This window comes from Palaemon carinicauda, chromosome 12, assembly GCF_036898095.1.
Source record: "Palaemon carinicauda isolate YSFRI2023 chromosome 12, ASM3689809v2, whole genome shotgun sequence".
Classification (NCBI taxonomy): domain Eukaryota; kingdom Metazoa; phylum Arthropoda; class Malacostraca; order Decapoda; family Palaemonidae; genus Palaemon; species Palaemon carinicauda.
Window position 1 is genome coordinate 5,045,910 of NC_090736.1, and position 16,912 is coordinate 5,062,821.

The 16,912-nt window shown below is 38.3% G+C and overlaps 1 protein-coding gene across 7 annotated transcripts in view; it reads left to right on the forward strand.

Moving 5' to 3' along the window:
* The window catches only part of MESK2 (misexpression suppressor of KSR 2), a 142,650-nt gene extending 126,145 nt beyond the window's left edge, over nt 1-16,505 (forward strand). For all 7 annotated transcript variants that reach the window (XM_068384326.1, XM_068384325.1, XM_068384327.1 and 4 more), the window contains one exon: nt 15,750-16,505. In XM_068384326.1, coding sequence (XP_068240427.1) covers nt 15,750-15,868 — 119 coding nt within the window. In that variant the 3' untranslated portion in view covers nt 15,869-16,505. The remainder of the gene's footprint in view (nt 1-15,749) is intronic.
* Nucleotides 16,506-16,912: the final 407 nt, after the last annotated feature.

The following is a 16,912-nucleotide window of genomic DNA, read 5'->3' on the forward strand; positions in this document are numbered from 1 at the left end:
GAGGAGGTAATCTATTCATTGTACACGCCTTCTGGACTGTGTGGTAAGTATTAATTAATACGTAGTCTCACTTTTCGTGGCCATGCAGAGTTGGTGCAGCTCTATTTTCCTTTGATTATGCGGGTTTGGGGGTATTTTTTTCAAGAACTTACTGCTAATTTAATTTCCTTTGTTTTCTCACTTGAAATGTCTTAACCCTTCTCACAAAGGTGAACTGAAAGTTGTGTAATTACTTTTTGTTTTATCCTCTTAGAATGGAGCTCTTTAGTCGTGCTGCATCAGTACAGTTTATTTTTTCATTATTTTGTGGAAACTTTTACACTTTTTGACATATGATAGTTGTATTAAGGGAAGCTACATTTTTTATTGTATGGCAATATCCTCTATTTCTTTGTAATCAAGATATTTTTTTATGTATATATATGATGTGTATAAGCAGATTTACCACTCTTTAGTTAGTTCATTATTATTATTATTATTATTACTTGCTAAGCTACAACCCAAGTTGGAAAAGTAGGATGCTATAAGCGCAAGGGTCCCCACAGGGAAAAATAGCCCAGTGAGGAAAGGAAATAAACTATATGAGACTTAATGAACAATTAAGATAAAATAAGAACAGTAACAACATTAAAACAAATCTTTCATATATAAACTATAAAGAGACTTATGCCAGCCTGTTCAACATGAAGACATTTGCTGCAAGTTTGAATTTTGAAAGTTCAATCGATTCAAGTACCCAATAAGGATTAGTATTCCACAACTTGGATACAGCTGGAATAAAACTTCTAGAATGCTGTGTAATATTGAGCCTCCTGATGGAGAAGGCAAGACTATTATAATTAACTGCATACCTACTATTACAAACAGGATGGCACTGTCCTGTAAGCATCAAAGTTCATCAAGAGCTTTAATTTCACAAGATCAAAAAGCTAAACTAATTAGTTTAGCCTTAGGAAAACAGGAATCGGGAAGATATAGTTTCTCATTACTCTGCTTACTGTCATACACAACAGCCAAAAAGGTTGCCTTTTCCTTTGGACAGTGAGTGACAGAGCCATATGGTTCAAGTAAAAGAAGGAACGGTTGCGTCCACAACAAGGAGTGCAGATTTAAGGGTAGCCCACTACTTATTTTCCTGGGTTGTACCAGAAAGTTTCTTTTGCGGTTAAATTTTATTCCTTTTCAGTTGAAGCATAAACTCTGAGCAATAGCTCTAAGCTTAGTACTGTATAGTTATTCCAAGTCAAATCTGATCTGTTAACCTTCCAAAGATGATAGGCCTCCTGTTCTCCAAATAAGCATGTCTACAATCCTTATTGAACCAGGGTTTGTCTTTCACTCAGTATCTTAACACATGAGAAGCGATATGTCACTACCAATTATGTTGACTAGATTCTCATTCAAAAGAACAACAGGCTCAATACTATTATACAATTGCAACCAATTCTAGCCCAAAATATCACTCTAAAGGCCATTCCAGTCTGCTTGAGATTTTATGTTAATCTTACATGAGTATGACACATCCGGAATAGGCTGATCAGTCTTCACTACTAATGAAATCAAGGCATGATCAGATATCCCAACTAGAGAACCAACCTTATTTGTAATAACGCCAGGGGAGTCTTGTGTAAACGAGATCCAAGCAGTTACCAGACCTTGAGTAGCTTCACTTACGAGTTCTTAAGCCATGGCACATAGTTGGAGAAACGTGTTAATACTGGTATGAGTGTCGTTTTAAATTGCTTTATGGCCTAGGCCGTACGTCGAGTGTATTTGCTATTCCGTAGTGAACTCGCTACAGCCTTTCTCAACGTCCCACCTGTGGTCATGTGTGGTGATCACCTTAACAAGTTTCTTGTGCCGCTGGGGATTAAGCAAGTTTCCTCAGGCTGCTGTTAACTGGTCATTGTTTTGCTGCTTGTAGTGGAGAACATCAAAGCCAAATCAGAATTGTGGTTCAACTATTAAAGAGTTTGCTACCTTGCTTCAAAACTATTTGGATTTTGTAGGTCACTAATGATGTCTCTACCAATCTTCAATATCAGTACCTTCATTTTGACTGGGGACATAACCATGGCAGGCAGCTGATCAACACAAGATGCACTTAAACACAATTTAAGCCATGCAATTTGACTATAATTGTAAGCCCAGCTAAATCTTCTTAAGGAAACAGGGGCTTTGTTTATCCAAAGTTTGTATACCGAGCAGTGGTTTAACTTCCTTTTAGATGATCAACCTTATACTATACTAGCCTTGCCTGAGAATACTTATTCTGATGGCCATTCCTACTAGGTCTTGCCACACTTTTTTGAGGGATGTGTGATAACTCCTAACTTACCAGCTGACCAGCCTACCTTCTATCTCCTCCTGGCCATAATTCCTTCATTATATATGACTTGACATAGACTTGCACTGAGCTCATAAGAAAATGTTAGTCTTCTTTAAACTTTTAACTTTACACGACTTCAAAGTGGGTTCATAAGCCACAGTTTCTTTGGTGTGCCTCCTCCTATCGAGGCCATTTCTATGTTAGCCACCAAGAAGGTGATGCCTGTCTTGCCTTTGGGTAAGGTGACAGAGCACAGGGCCTAGTCTCAAGTAGCGAGTGTCCTTTGTGCTGGGTATTTGCTATGGTCTGGACCCCTGGCCCCAATATCTCGCAGACCAATAGTGTTCTTGAACACAGCCCAGCGCTAGTAGTCTCTCTGCCACCTTCATTGTTGGGCAAGCTTATTCCAACAGGTGCTTCATCTGATATCTCTAAGTAAATTTAAGGATAACTGGTCAGTTTTTAGAGGTCCTCCAAGACATGAGGCAAAGGCCAATCTTCCTGGTGGCTACACAAGGAAACCTCACGAGGGGAGTCCTCCCTGGCTCTCCACTTGTGTACATGCAACCGTCCTCAGTGTGTCGAGGGAGGGTTGTGTCTTGCACCTGGGCTAACTGAGTTCTTAAGGGGTGTGGGCAGTGAACATCCCACCCCCATAGTACCCCACATCAACAAGTCTCTTTCCCTCCCCCTTTTGCAAGTTAACAAATCAGGTTAACATCTGATTTGTATTCTATACCAATACTGTTGAGCTATCAGCCAGGTACATTTCTGACAAGTGGAATGTACTAGGAGACAGGTGCTGTCACCAGGGATAAGTTGTGGTTGTAAGCTCAGAGGGGTCCTTACATCTTTGAGTAGCCAAGATGGTGCTTGCCCCCTTCAGGAATTTCCAGGAACTATTATGTTCCTTATACAGCTAGCAAGAAGTTCCCAGTGTTTTTTTCACCCATCCAAGACTTGTGGGCAGTGTTCAAGGTTCTTCCAACACCCATGGATGGATCTCCTGGACATCTACTTCCCTCCACTCGGTATGTTTGCCAGACGGCCAATTGTGGAAGGATTCCAGATCTTTCAGCACTTCTAGAGAAGTAACCTTGGAATACATGGGGTACTTATCCACTCACAGCATGTGGAATGATCTCTTGACTTACCAGTGTCTCAATATTTCTTCTTTAGGACAGAGAACCAAGAAAGAGGTGTCACAAACTGTCTCATTCCAACTTTGACACTTTTTGGAGCATACTCTTTGACCTTTGAAGGAGTCGAGTATCATCCCAGTAGAGAGCTGAAGAATTATTTCATTATTCCCACTAGTCTCCAGATCTACAGTGAGATGGGTGTAGCCTTCCTAAGGAAGTATACATGCAAGTCCATCATCACTATTTTTGGCCTTGTAGTGGTAGCTCTATTATTATGGACAGGATGCATCTTGTCAATTGTCACATGTTCAATTTAAGTGTGGAGAAAGGGTAGAGTAACTGACTTTTCTGCATTTTCCTACCTTCCCTTTACTTGGGGATGAAGCTTTTATACCATTACACATTGAATCTTACAATGATGCTGGTAACCTACGTTTTTTTGTACCATTCTTATTAAACCGGATCTGAAGTACTGTAGTAGTTCTCCCCTATCCTTCCTTAACAAGAGGGAGGATGCTGGAATGAAAACCTATCCATCGGCCATCCTGTGACAGGTATTTAAAACCAGATTGCATTTTTCCTTTGGGCTGGAGATGAGAAAAATGCCTTCATCAACCTAGTACTGTACCAGGTACCAACCAAGTACTGGGCAGGCCATATCAGCCTATTTATCCCTATGAAGAGCCTGTGAGTTGCTGGAGTCATCATCTTCAATCCCTTATAGGACCAAGGAGACTTTTTCCACTTTTCTTTTTCAGTTTTTACTTTTCCCTGCTATACAAACCAGAGTTTCTTAGTTAAAACTCCCCATCGCAATCATCCCTTATCTCAGTCCTGAACTGATTGTCAAAAGTGAAGTTATAGACGACCCCGTTAACGATTTCACCGAACGTTCCAGCTCCCTTAAAGACTTTCTCTATTTTAAAGAACTGTTTTGTATAGCTAAAAAAAAAATTACAATTAACAACTACAGTTATCTGGTTTACAAGAAGGAATGAAGTTGAAAGTTACAAGTATTCAGGTATTGTCTGTAATGAATATAAATATAATTTACAATATAGTATTTTGTCAGGATTATTGTTACCAGTATTTTATTTTCTTAGTCAGGATTAGTTTAATACTGTTATGGTTGAAGTTAAATGAACTGCATTTAATTTATTTGTAACCCTGAAATGACTAGAGTAGTTAAGGGCCAAACTTCAAAATCTTACATTATCCCTAATTTAATAATACTAATGCTTTTGAGGTTTCCATCTAGTAAGCACTAATGTTTGTATATTTTATCGTTCCATTAACATGAGACAGTCTCATCTCTTTGATTGGAGTTTGGGCACAAAAGCCTTTTGTGCCATTAACCCCAAGAGATTTTGAATTTATTGTTGTACTATGTTCTTTACTCACAATTAAGGAGTATTAGATTGAAGATACCAAGTACTTATGCGCATATTACTTGACATGTCAGGGTATTCATTCTTGTAAAAGTGAGGGTGAGTTGATATCCAGATACTTTTATTACCTTTCAAGGTTTGTTTTTAAGACAGAAGTGTTGTTGAATGTTTGATTATTTCTTTTTGTTTACTACATCTTCATAAGTATGATTGCTGACTTCTGTTAATACTAGGCACAAAAAATGCAAGAAAATATCTATATCTGTATTAAAGTAACTTTCCTGAAATATAGCCATGAACAAACTGTATGTAATCATATATGCTAGTAATACCCCGACCTATTATAAATTGGGTCCTAGACACACAAGTAAGTCTCTTATCGACGTAGGTCAGATTTCTGTCCTATAAAGTGTCCTGTACATTCGTTTTACACTACTGAACAAGAAAAATTACATCCAACCTATTATTTTATAAAACCAGATACTGTACCTACATTAATAAGTTTCCATGATAACTGCAGTACTGTACAGTACAGTACTTCCTCGTTATTGTATTTCTGTACTGCATTTGATACTTGAGGATGAGAACACACATGTTGAACCAATGTAAAGTGGGGTATTGCTGTAATTATATTACAAGAAATTCCAGATCAGTGTCAAGTTAAAATGGGTGTTTGTTACAATAGATATACATGTACAAAAAGATTTACTTGCAATCAATTTAAAATTTAATCATTGTTTTTTCTCATTTTTGAATTTGGATGGAAGTGAGAGTTTATTACCATAAAGGTACTCCTTATTGCTATTACCAGAGCAGTCACCTCCCAATTAGAAGTAAAAAAAAAAATTGTGGGGCTTTCATCGAAATGGAAGATTTATTCCATAGAATATAGTTGTTCATGAATATACATTTGTGACATATAAAGGAGATTAGTTTAATAATTATATGGATATGCATATATATGATTTCACATTTATATACAATATTCACTGATAATGCAAGTTTCGAATTACATTATGGGTTGCAGTCTCATATTTCCATGTCTGACACCTTATCATTCTCAGATCCTTAAATTTATAAAGCATAGAGGAGAGTATTTGTATCACATTTATACAAAACTTTTAGTTGAGGATGGTTATAAAAGGAAATTAATTTTTGCGTGATTGGAACACAAAAAATTAATTCAGACAACTTTTAAGCATCCCAAATACAGTGAAATAAGTCTCCAGTAAACCTTAAAAACATAATTCAAATCAATAATTCATCTTTGTGACGAAGCATGCCTATAATTTTCTGCTTCCTGTGTAAGCAAATTTGCATCTCGTGTGACAAGATTGTATATGCTCTGTTCATACTGTACATCAGGTAGCATACTAAATTTAGCATGTGTCTTAGCTATGCATGAAAATTATTTCATAGTACAGTATTTATATGGTAACCAAGCACCATGAATATTCACTTATATTTTTCATATCACACTTAGAAATTTAGATCATAGGTAATCATTGGAATGTGTTAGCAATAATCATTGGAATGTATTATAAGGATAGCATAAAAATGCCTGTATTTGGTCAAAAGCTAATTTATTGTACACGATGCTTAAAGCATAATGACTAAAGGCAATCATTTCCATTGCATGTTTGAGTGGACTCCTTTAGGATCTTACTATGCAGTCTTCAAGTGTTGTTCACTTTGCTTCATATTTACACTTTGCTCCATATTTATTCTATATTACAATTTTGCATTAGCACCAGCAACATTTAAAAAATTTAATCTTTAAGCTCTTACGACGTGAGGGGGGAAGGGGACCTTATGGTAAAAAAGTAATCTTTTCAAATGTTTTGTTTGATTTTTAATAGGGTAGGCAATATATATTAGTACTGTAATAATATCTTGATGTATTAGATCTAACCTGCAAAATTACCTCAATCTAGTTAAAAGTTTGGGGGGCACTAAAGATTGATTTGTTGCCATAGAAGGCATAAATGAAGTAATTGCAGTACAGTATATTGTGATAACTGAAGATAGTACTTATTAGAATATTGGTTTTAGTTATTTCTATTCCCATGATGGTGTTCCAGAAAAAAAGTTACATTATATTAGACTAGTAAATTTGTTTTATCTTTGAAGCTTTACAAACACGGTGAAGATCATATTATAACAATTTAGTCAAAGGCAGAATTGTTACCCTTCCATTATTTTATTTCAAAAGGCTGGAAAAATGTGCTTCTAGTCATATTTAGAGTTATAGAAATAATGTAAACTTCAATGTTGTTGTTTTGTTTCTGTCTTTATAGTATTTATTAACAAATTTTGCAATGGCACATTGTTACCTTTGATTAGCCACAGAAATGTGGATTTTTAGACCTTGTTAGTCAGTGTACCAATATGCCAGGATCACTAAATGTAGCCCAAGCAAGTTGCTCAGTCTAGTTTACCATGACTCCATCATAAATTAGATATATTTTAGTAAACACTATAGGTTTGGATAACCGAAGGAAGTGAAGTACATTTTTATTCTCAAAAGTTAAGTGGGTCATAATTTGTAACGTTTTCAATGTAGCACCACTTGCTATAATATTGAATTCCACATAATTATGTGCACTTCCTTTGTAGACATTACTAGTCTACAAAGTTTGAGGTTTTTTAGTAGGAAGGAAAAATTCCAGCATAGCTTAGCTATTCTTAGTAGAAAAGGTGTCTTGTCTTCTTCTTCTGAAGTCTCACGATCACACCATTTAAAGGTGGTCAGATCATGATCATATTCATATCTTTTCAAATCAATGAAGTGAGTGGTGATCTACTATATAAGCATTAGCTTTAAAAGCTACTTGATACAATAGTCATGTTAAGAAGGTTAGCTTTAGATTTTATTTTTATGGTGCATATGGATTATAGCCTTAAGGTTGTCTAAATATGAAATTTCTTGTAGGAGATGGTTGATTGTAGGGATGGAGAAATAAGATTCAGTCATAGGTTGTTTTATTCCATACGTAACATTCAACCCCTTATGTAGTGGATTTTGTTGTAGCGTGATTGCACACCATCCATGACTATCACAGCTGTCCCATCAGTAACATTTCGGGTCATGGAGGCAGAGGTGTTGGTCCACATTCAGCCTGGGCTACATAAGAGCAGCTCGGCAGTTACATTTATTGGCCTTTCTTGCTCACTATTCATGAATGACTGAGAATGGCCGGGCACACTTATGGAGAGGATGACCGTACACTACCTGAGCAGGAGAGTGACCAGTATGTCCATTAAACTGCAGGTGGTGTGGCGATGAAGTTACGTGGTGTACACCCCCCTGCTCTGTGAGGTTGGTAAACAAGGCCTTCCATAGGCAGATTGAAACACCTACTTCTCTGAAGTAGTGGCAGAACTGACTTTTGGTTGAGGAGGCAATGATGTCACCCTTGCAAGGGATGACCGCAGGTCAGTTGGAGAAGTGGGTATCGTCATTGTGAAGAGACTCTTGTTCTTGACACAAGACCTGGCAGTGCCCGCAGGCAGCAAAGGTGTTGGCAATGTCAGTCTCTCTCCTAGGTCAGAAGACAGTTTGTTAAGCCCTTTATTTGGTAACCTCGGTGACTATCTTGGAGTCTGTTGAGTGTGTAGTGTTGTAGGGCTGCAGGAACCAGTTTTCTTGCTCAGTAGAGTACAAGGTTGCCATCAGTAGAGGGCTTCTTGCAGCTTCCAGTATGGTAGTAAAGAGGCATGCAAGTTGTAAGGTTCATGGGGAACACGGACATGATGAAATCACAAATGCGAACATAGGTTGGATTACCCTGTGCTGCTGTCAACAAGTTCTGCAGAGTCTGGATTGCATTGATAGTTGTGATATCGTTGTCTTGGAAAGCTATTAGAGTACAATATTGATGACGGACGTGATATGTGCCATTACCTCTGTGCATATGGTTGTATCCTCAGATGTGGGCTGGCTGATGGATGTGTGGGAGTGCATGGGGGTTGTATGAAGACTATCGGCACCACGCTGGCATAAATTAGTATTGTGATATGTGCTACTTCATTTGCTGAAGCCATAGGTTTTCAGTCATGTCTAGTGTGCAGCTGTTATTGATGGGCATCAGATAGTCAGTTTTCAGGGTGGAGGTAGGTAGTCATTGAAGATACAGAAAGCACTTTGTAAGGGGCCCAAAATACCACAAGCATCTGTAGGTCAATTGTCACATACCTCGTCTCGGCGTCTGGAAAAAAGTGAGATCCATACTTGCCTACTTGGAGACCTCCAGAGCCATGGTCAGGGAGGAGGGCATAGCCTATCCCATAGAGAAGAGATGCAGTGGTGTGGAAAATGGTCAGCAGCGTTGGGTCAAAGACATAAGGCAAGCTTGAGAGTTCTTGCTTCATGCATTTGAAGACCTGGTGTCCAAATAAAAGAGCACTTGGGGCTCAGGAGTGTGTGAAGAGGCTGTGCAGTCAGGTAATATCTGGGGGTAAATTCTACCTATTAGTTTACTAATCCGATGAAGGAACATAGGTCCGTCAGGTTGGACGGTGTGAGGAAGCCTTGCTGAGGCACAACTTGCCCAGCATTGGCAGCCATTCTTTCTTCAGAAAGGGTGAGGCCGCAGAAATACACTAGTCTCTGTCGTTATGAGCTTTTCTCTGTTGAGTGATGGCATTTTTGCAGCAGCGGCTTAGTGCTTCGTCTTGGTAGGTTCTCATCCAAGGTAAGAATGTTGATAAATTTCTTCATGCCATTGAGTGTCGGGTCACCACAGTAACGACAGCCATCACCAGTGGCAGCAAAGTCCATGGGTCCCCAGCAATGCTGGAAGTATCCATATGCATAATAAGTGGTAAGATGATGGTCCTACTCGCTAGCTCTATCTGCGTGTAGCTGTGTAGAGCATCTGCACCAGGGGGGGGGGGGGGGATTTGGGGGTGGAGCGGACAACAGCTCTAAGCGTGGGCTGGTCGGGAGCCTTGCATATTCAGGTCGTTGAGATCTGCTGTGATGTCGACTCCCTTGGCTTCTGGGATGAAGATTAGAGGCTGTCACCATTATGATTGCTCATCTCCACAAGGCTTGATGATACCCAGCTAGACCATGGAGTCTATTTAATTCTTGACAGGTTCGTGGAAAGGGTAGGTGATCTGTTGTGGGTTGTAGATGGTAAGCAGAACTGCATGCTCCTTAAGGGGGATTTTTCATAGCAAGGTCTGCCACCGCACCCAGTGGAGTTGCTTCTTTGTCTTCCTTAGACACAAGCACATCCTGGAAGGTTTGTAGCTTATTCCTGGGGATTTGAGGTAGTAGTAGTGTCTGGCAGAATCATAATTGGGTTTCTCATCTTTGTAGAGGAGGGTGATGGGTATGGACGCTAGTGGCGGACAGGTTGTTGTGGAAAGGGTCTCAATCTTCCAACAGTTGGAGGGCTTGCTAGAAGGGGGGCTTGGCATTGGTCAGGCCACCTTGCTAAGGGCTTATTGGCTGTTGGCAGAACCTGTTGTAGATGCCCACTCACTCACAGTGTCTGCATGTGCCCTTGATGGTAAGGCACGTTGGGGTTCTGCGGCAGTATCCCTAACAGCCACAATTATCAAATACTATATGCTGTTGGTGGCTGGACTCTTCTGTAGAGCCATGCTTCTTTGTGCAGGAAAGGCATGAAGTGCTCCTGCATGTGATTGGGTCTGAAGTAGCACCCATGCTGCCATGTCCTTTTTTTTTTTTTTTTTGTATGTAAGGACAGCGGACAGCACACAGTTTAGGAGGGGCGGTCAGGATGCCATAAATCTCCAAATCAATCAATCAATCAGGAGGGACAAGTATGGCGGTGGGAACTTCATAGGAGTGACATTAAAGCCATCTTTAGGTCTATGATTTTCTGCGCAAGTTTCTTGTCTCTATGATGATGATGATGATGAAATTTAGTGGTCTTTTTGCTAGCAGAAAAGACATTGATTTTCGCTGTGCTTCGATCAAATAGAAGTCGCTGAAGTATTCTCCCACCCTCTATTTGCAGAAAGCAAGTCCCTGTGTCATAAAACTTCATTCCACAGGCTCCTGGTGTGTTCCTGGAGAACATTCAAGGCCTCGTCCATATATGTTAAGCGTATGTTCGAGTATCCTTTGGGTCTTCAGGCTTGAACACATATCAAGTTGTATTGTTTACTTCATGATAGGCAATGTTCTTAGGTCCAACATCATGCTGTAGCCATCCTATTATCCATGACATTATCTAAAACTCTGATGTGGTGTTAGGACATAAGGAGGGCTGGGTCTTGGCGACGGACTTTCGTGGAGGGTGGGTGGGCCATGGCACAGGATTGTTTGAAAAGTTGCTGCCAGTCCGCTGGTACTGCTTGCTGTTGGGTCGGGTTGACCATTAGATGCAGCAAGGCAGTAAAACTTTCTTCTTCCCCTCTTTTAAGTTGTCCCATTTGGCAGCATACATCCTCTTTATGATGATGTTGATCCCCCTCTCTCCCCATACAGCCAACTTGGCCAGTTGACTCATGTGAAGCTGTGGAAGGCTGTTTAGTCAGGTGGGGTTTGAGAGAGAGTTAGTGGGATTTGGTGTAAAAGTAACACAGTCATTAGTATCCTGATTGTGTTTTATATCACAATTTCCATAAGGTACTGTATTAGTATAGGTAGTGTTAACTAAATAGTCAGTAAATTTTACTTGAAACTTAGGCTTGGCACTTAATTAGTACATACATCTCTAAAATCTACGCAAGTATTTTCTTGTTTGACAGGGCAATTGTATGTCACATGATGCTTAAGCAACTTTCTTGGTAATTATTGGTTTTCCCCTAAGATGGAACCTTTTTTGGCAGCGGTAACTATTATTGTTTAGGAAGCTATTACTATAGAAATTAAACCCAGAAGTTAGAAACTTATGCATTGAGTTTAGCTTAAAAGCATTGTGATCCTCTTCTTTTACCATATTCAGTAATAATTAAATATAAAAGATCTTGAATAAAATTTAAATTTTACAAAACCTTAAAAAAAACATTAATCATCCTAATTATATTGATAATTGAAAACTATATTCTGTACTCTATATTTTTTCTGTCAGGCAGGGCAAGGATAATTTTGTATTAATTTCCATTGAGATTGATTTATGAAACAGAATGCAGGAGTCAAAGTAATTGTCTAAGTTATATTTTGACATTTTTTTTTAACTTTGTAGTGCCCAACTATGGGGTAATGTATGTAACAATGATTTTCAACTAACAAGGTTGCATAAAAATAAAGTTTTTTTTATTTGCTTTTATTACTTCAAAGGCAAAGGTAATTTAATTATTAGTCAGTTAAGATGATACTTTTTATAAGGTTTGTATAATTTATTTTAACGAACCATGTCATACTTTCCAAATAACATCATAGTCTAGCTTTGGGAATGCAAAATAAGTGCCACTTCAAAAAAAAAATTTGATCTTTGGATTCTGTGTACCTTAAAGCTTATTTTGTTTGCAATTTTACTGGTTGATTGAACTTGTTAGTGTTGGATAGAGATCATAGCAGGTCTCCTTCAGCATAGCAGAGCTAGGTCTTACTGATTGTCTTGCTAATGCTGTGCAGAAGTGATATTTAGAAACTATCCTATTCATTCATTTGATGGTGATGGTGGAGGCTCAATTATTCTATACGTATATTATTATCGAGTTTGTCTTTAACATAAGAAGCCCTCTTTATGTAGTATAAAATTCTTGGTGCTATATGCTGTAAAATGGGTGTTTAGAATTGCAAAAAGGTGAAAGTAAAGTTCGTTCAATTATACTCAATATATATGAAAGATTTCTTTTATAACTTTGAACTTCAGCCACTTGTAAATAGTATTTTGCTTAAAAACACAAACTTAAAATAATTTCTCGCATATTGTATACACAGTGGGGCCTTTAAACACCACTATTAATCACTGGTGGAGGTGCCAATGCAGGAAAGGCCTCTCCAATGAAAAAAAATTTCACAAAGTCATTGTCACTGTCATGCTGGAAGTTTTTGATAGCGTAGAAACGGCTGCGTTACCTCTGTCCGTTAATACAATAGTCTGATGTATTATCGGCCTATGCTTGTACTCTATCCTCATGCTTTAGCATGAGACTGGACTTTCCTGGACGATTGTAATTCTCAGATCGTGGCAAAAGGAAAACTGTCTTGTCTCATTCTTGGAGCATAACAGGATCAGCCAATCTTTGAGATCCCTTTGGAGGCAAATCCTAATAATGCGTGGGGAGATGAGCGTAAATACTCATGGGGTGGGGTGGAGGGTAGGATGGTAGACAGTCCGAAGCACCTTGTGTTCCCCAGATAAGGGAAGTGGAGGTATTTTCTGTAGGACCAGCTGATGGATAACAGGAAGTAGGCCTCCTTCAGGTCCACAAAACGCATGGAGTCTTCTTAACAGATGCCAAACCTTACTGTACATTCCATCTCCATCTTGAACAGTGTCTGGGGAGAGGTTGATAACAAGTTTCCAGACCACCATTGACATTTTCACAGGGAAGAATTTGCTGTAAAGCCCTGGAGAACCATCTTGAATGACTTAATGGTCATTTGTCCACTGCTTCCACATCTGTTGCTAAGGCCAGAGCCTTCTGTGATCTTAGAAGGTTGAACTGAAACATCAATGTGCACGTGAGGGGAGGGCAAGAGTTGAAATCTATCCCAAAGGACTTGCAGCAACTTGAGGAGGGGAATGCTGCTCACCGACTGGTGCGCTAAGTTGAAAATTGTTTGTGCACTTGAGAGTAATTACATCTGTATACTAAGTCATTTCAGGATTTGCCAAATCCCAGGTTGTAGCAAAGTATGCGACTGACCAGTGGTGTTCCAGGAAGTTCTTTGGAGGTTAAACATGGAACCAGCTTCCGTGGTACTAGACTCCAAGGCAGTGAACCTTGTGCTAGAGTCTTTCCACCAGGGTCCCTGCTTTCAGCACTGCTATTAATGGATCAATGAGAAGAGGAGACAGATCTGTCTCCTCTGACACTTGGAACCTGCATTGTCAATAGAGCATAGGGAGTCAGATTCTTGCTCAATCGGCTAGAGCATAAAAAATTATATGAACCAGAGATGGAGTTAATCCTAACTACAGACTTGAGAGCAACGACGACCTCAGCACCCCTATGAGAGCTGAAGCCCCAATCATTAGACATAATTTCTTCCCTTTAAGAGTTTGAACTGTCAGTGGGTCTTGTACCCCTAGAGACTAAAGAAGCCATTAGTTTCCTCTAGATAGCAAGCTTTAGAGCATGGCACAAAGCGGTACACAGTTGTGCCCAAGATTACCTTTCCCTGCATGGAGAGAAGCCTTGCCAGCAATCATGTGTACGTGATGTGGTATCTAGGTGCTCATACGAGCGCTGAAAGTGGTCCTGAGAAGTTGCTTATTCCAATCCCTTACCAAGAGAATGCATTCAAGATATTGTGCCACAGACTAGTCTAAGCACGTGGAAAGATCATGTGTGTTGGAAGAGTCTCACAGAGTAGATAATTTCATTGCGCAGAAGGCTCCTGGTGCATTGGAAAATCTGTGTGGAATAAGAGCACTGCGACAAGTCAAGATCAAACATAAAGGATGTGCGCCATATTCTTTTATCTCATGTTGACACTGATCTGCGGTGACCAATCATGCGGAAAAAAGGGGGAAGTAGGGCACTGCCATTCACCCCAACTGGCGTATGTTTTATACGAGACCGAGCACAAGTACAGAGCGTGAGCATCTGTAACGCGTACGGAGATATATAATGGGATGACAAATGCTATCACGGGACTCTCAGAAGAGACTGCACTGCCAGGTGATAAGCCCTTAATGCCTTTCTTGTGTGGGGGAAAGACTCCACTTTGACATTTACAGCAGCAAAACCTAAGCACTAGCAATGTGTAGGAAATACCAACTTCCTTAGGATAATGTTGTCATTATCATAATGGTACACTAATAAGGGCATGAACAATAGCAGACATAAGCTGCATTGGGAATAGTAGATAACAGCGAGTTTGCACAGAAAACTTCAACATCTACTGTTTATCCAGAAAGCAACTGAATCCTTGTCGGCTTCTTTAAACATCCCTCAAACATAATAATTCTCCAGCACATTTATTTTCAGCAATAAAAGAAGGGCAAAAGATTAAAATGGCCAGATTGTGAGGCAGAAGAGAAGTCAGTCTGTACTGTACTGCAGCTAAAATCAAATAGTAGTTAAAGGTTGCACAGACTGTCTGGTGGGCAGAGCCAACCCTCCAACTGCCAGCAACTACAACCACCCTGTTAAAAATTTGCATGTCTATTTCCATCTTTACCAAAATCATACTCTTAAAAAAAGTCTAGTTTGTATTCCTGTAGGAACAAATACATATATTGTACTACATTAGCAGCTTGGTAAAGGAATTTACATAAAATATGATTACAAGATTATTTTTAATTGTAGCCTTTATGTTCTTGTTACATTTAGTAGCTATTGTAACTGAGGGGAATACATCAAGAAGTTGTTTAAAGGAATGGATAAAGCGAACACTAGTTGAAACCCATGATAATTGCATGATTAAACTGTAATGCTTGACATTTTTTCCCAGTGTATGTTGAATTAAAATTTATTTCATACTTTTTTAAATATCTTGCACATATCACTAAAGCTTTCAGGATTATCCATTTTTAGTCTTATCTTTTAATAAATTTTTAATATCCTACTATAAATGAATTATGTACTGTAATCTATTTTTAATAACTTAAACTACAAACAAATTGTGTACTGTATCTTTTATAAAGGATCTGTTATTTGCAGTGTAAAAACTACTGATTTTCAATATAGACTGACTGACTTAACTTTGTACTGTAGTTCATAATGCATGAACTTTTTTTTCAAGTTGGTCATTATAATGTAACTGATAGTTTAATTTATTTCTCTTTTCAGCGGTACACAATCGTGGTTTTGGATCCCGACAGTCCTCTCTTCCATCACTTAATGGCTCCACAACAAGTGTTAAGGATATTCGTATTACAGAAAACCCATTGCAAAATCCAACTGTTTGAAGAAAATACTAAAATTATTTTAAGGATATGTTACAGTTAGAAAGGAAAAAATATTACAATTGCATAAATTATTCATATTTTCCCATTTATTTTGATTGTAAGACTTATTATAACTTTAGTTCCATAAGGCAACATGAATATTAATTTTTATCATGACAGGACGAGTCTTTTACACTTAGTTTTATAAAGGTCTTTTTATGTATTTTTAAGCCTTTTGAGTGCATGCATGTAGCAAAGTAGCAATGGATGTCTACAATCATGTTTTATACTTTGTTTTCAGCTGACTTGGCAGAAGTAGCTCTACTGTTGTTTTTCTTGTCAACTGACTCATGATAAATTATCATGTAATGCATATCTGCAGTTTGAATTTTTTCTGCTTTGTTTCTCATTCTAAGTAGATGAAAATGGGTGGTGTTTGCACCGCTACATTAGCAGTTTTAGTTTTAATTACAAGGCAATGCTGTATGGATAATACGTGTAAAAAGAATCAAACTTTTTTAAACGAAAGACTGCCTGTTAATATAATATACAGTACACTAGCATGGATAGATATCTGTAAATTATTAATGAGAAAAAATTTTAAAAATTTTATGCGACAACATAACGAATCATGTTGGAATTAAAACTGACGTGAATATTGCATTATTAAATTTCCTTATTGAAGTAGGTGTATATTTCACATGGTATTATGCTAATTGTTAGTGCATACTTAAAAGTACACTTTCAAATGGAAGACATTTTTTCTTATGCCCATTGACAGGTGTCCTAATTCAACTTAAAACCAGATTAATACAAGTCATTTAATTTTATTCAGGAGCTGTGCTGTTAGAGAGGCAAAGGATCCATAAATTTAAGCTTTTAGGATGTACAGTATTTTGTTTTATAGACTAAAAAACACTGAAATCTGTTGGTCATTTTTTAAAATTATAATCCAGTACAGTAATAATACAAATATGTTGTCAAAATCCCTTAAGCAAACTATCACATCTTGAATTGGTTTAGCTCTAAGTGGAAAAATTATTTTCATGTTAAGGTAAATAAAGT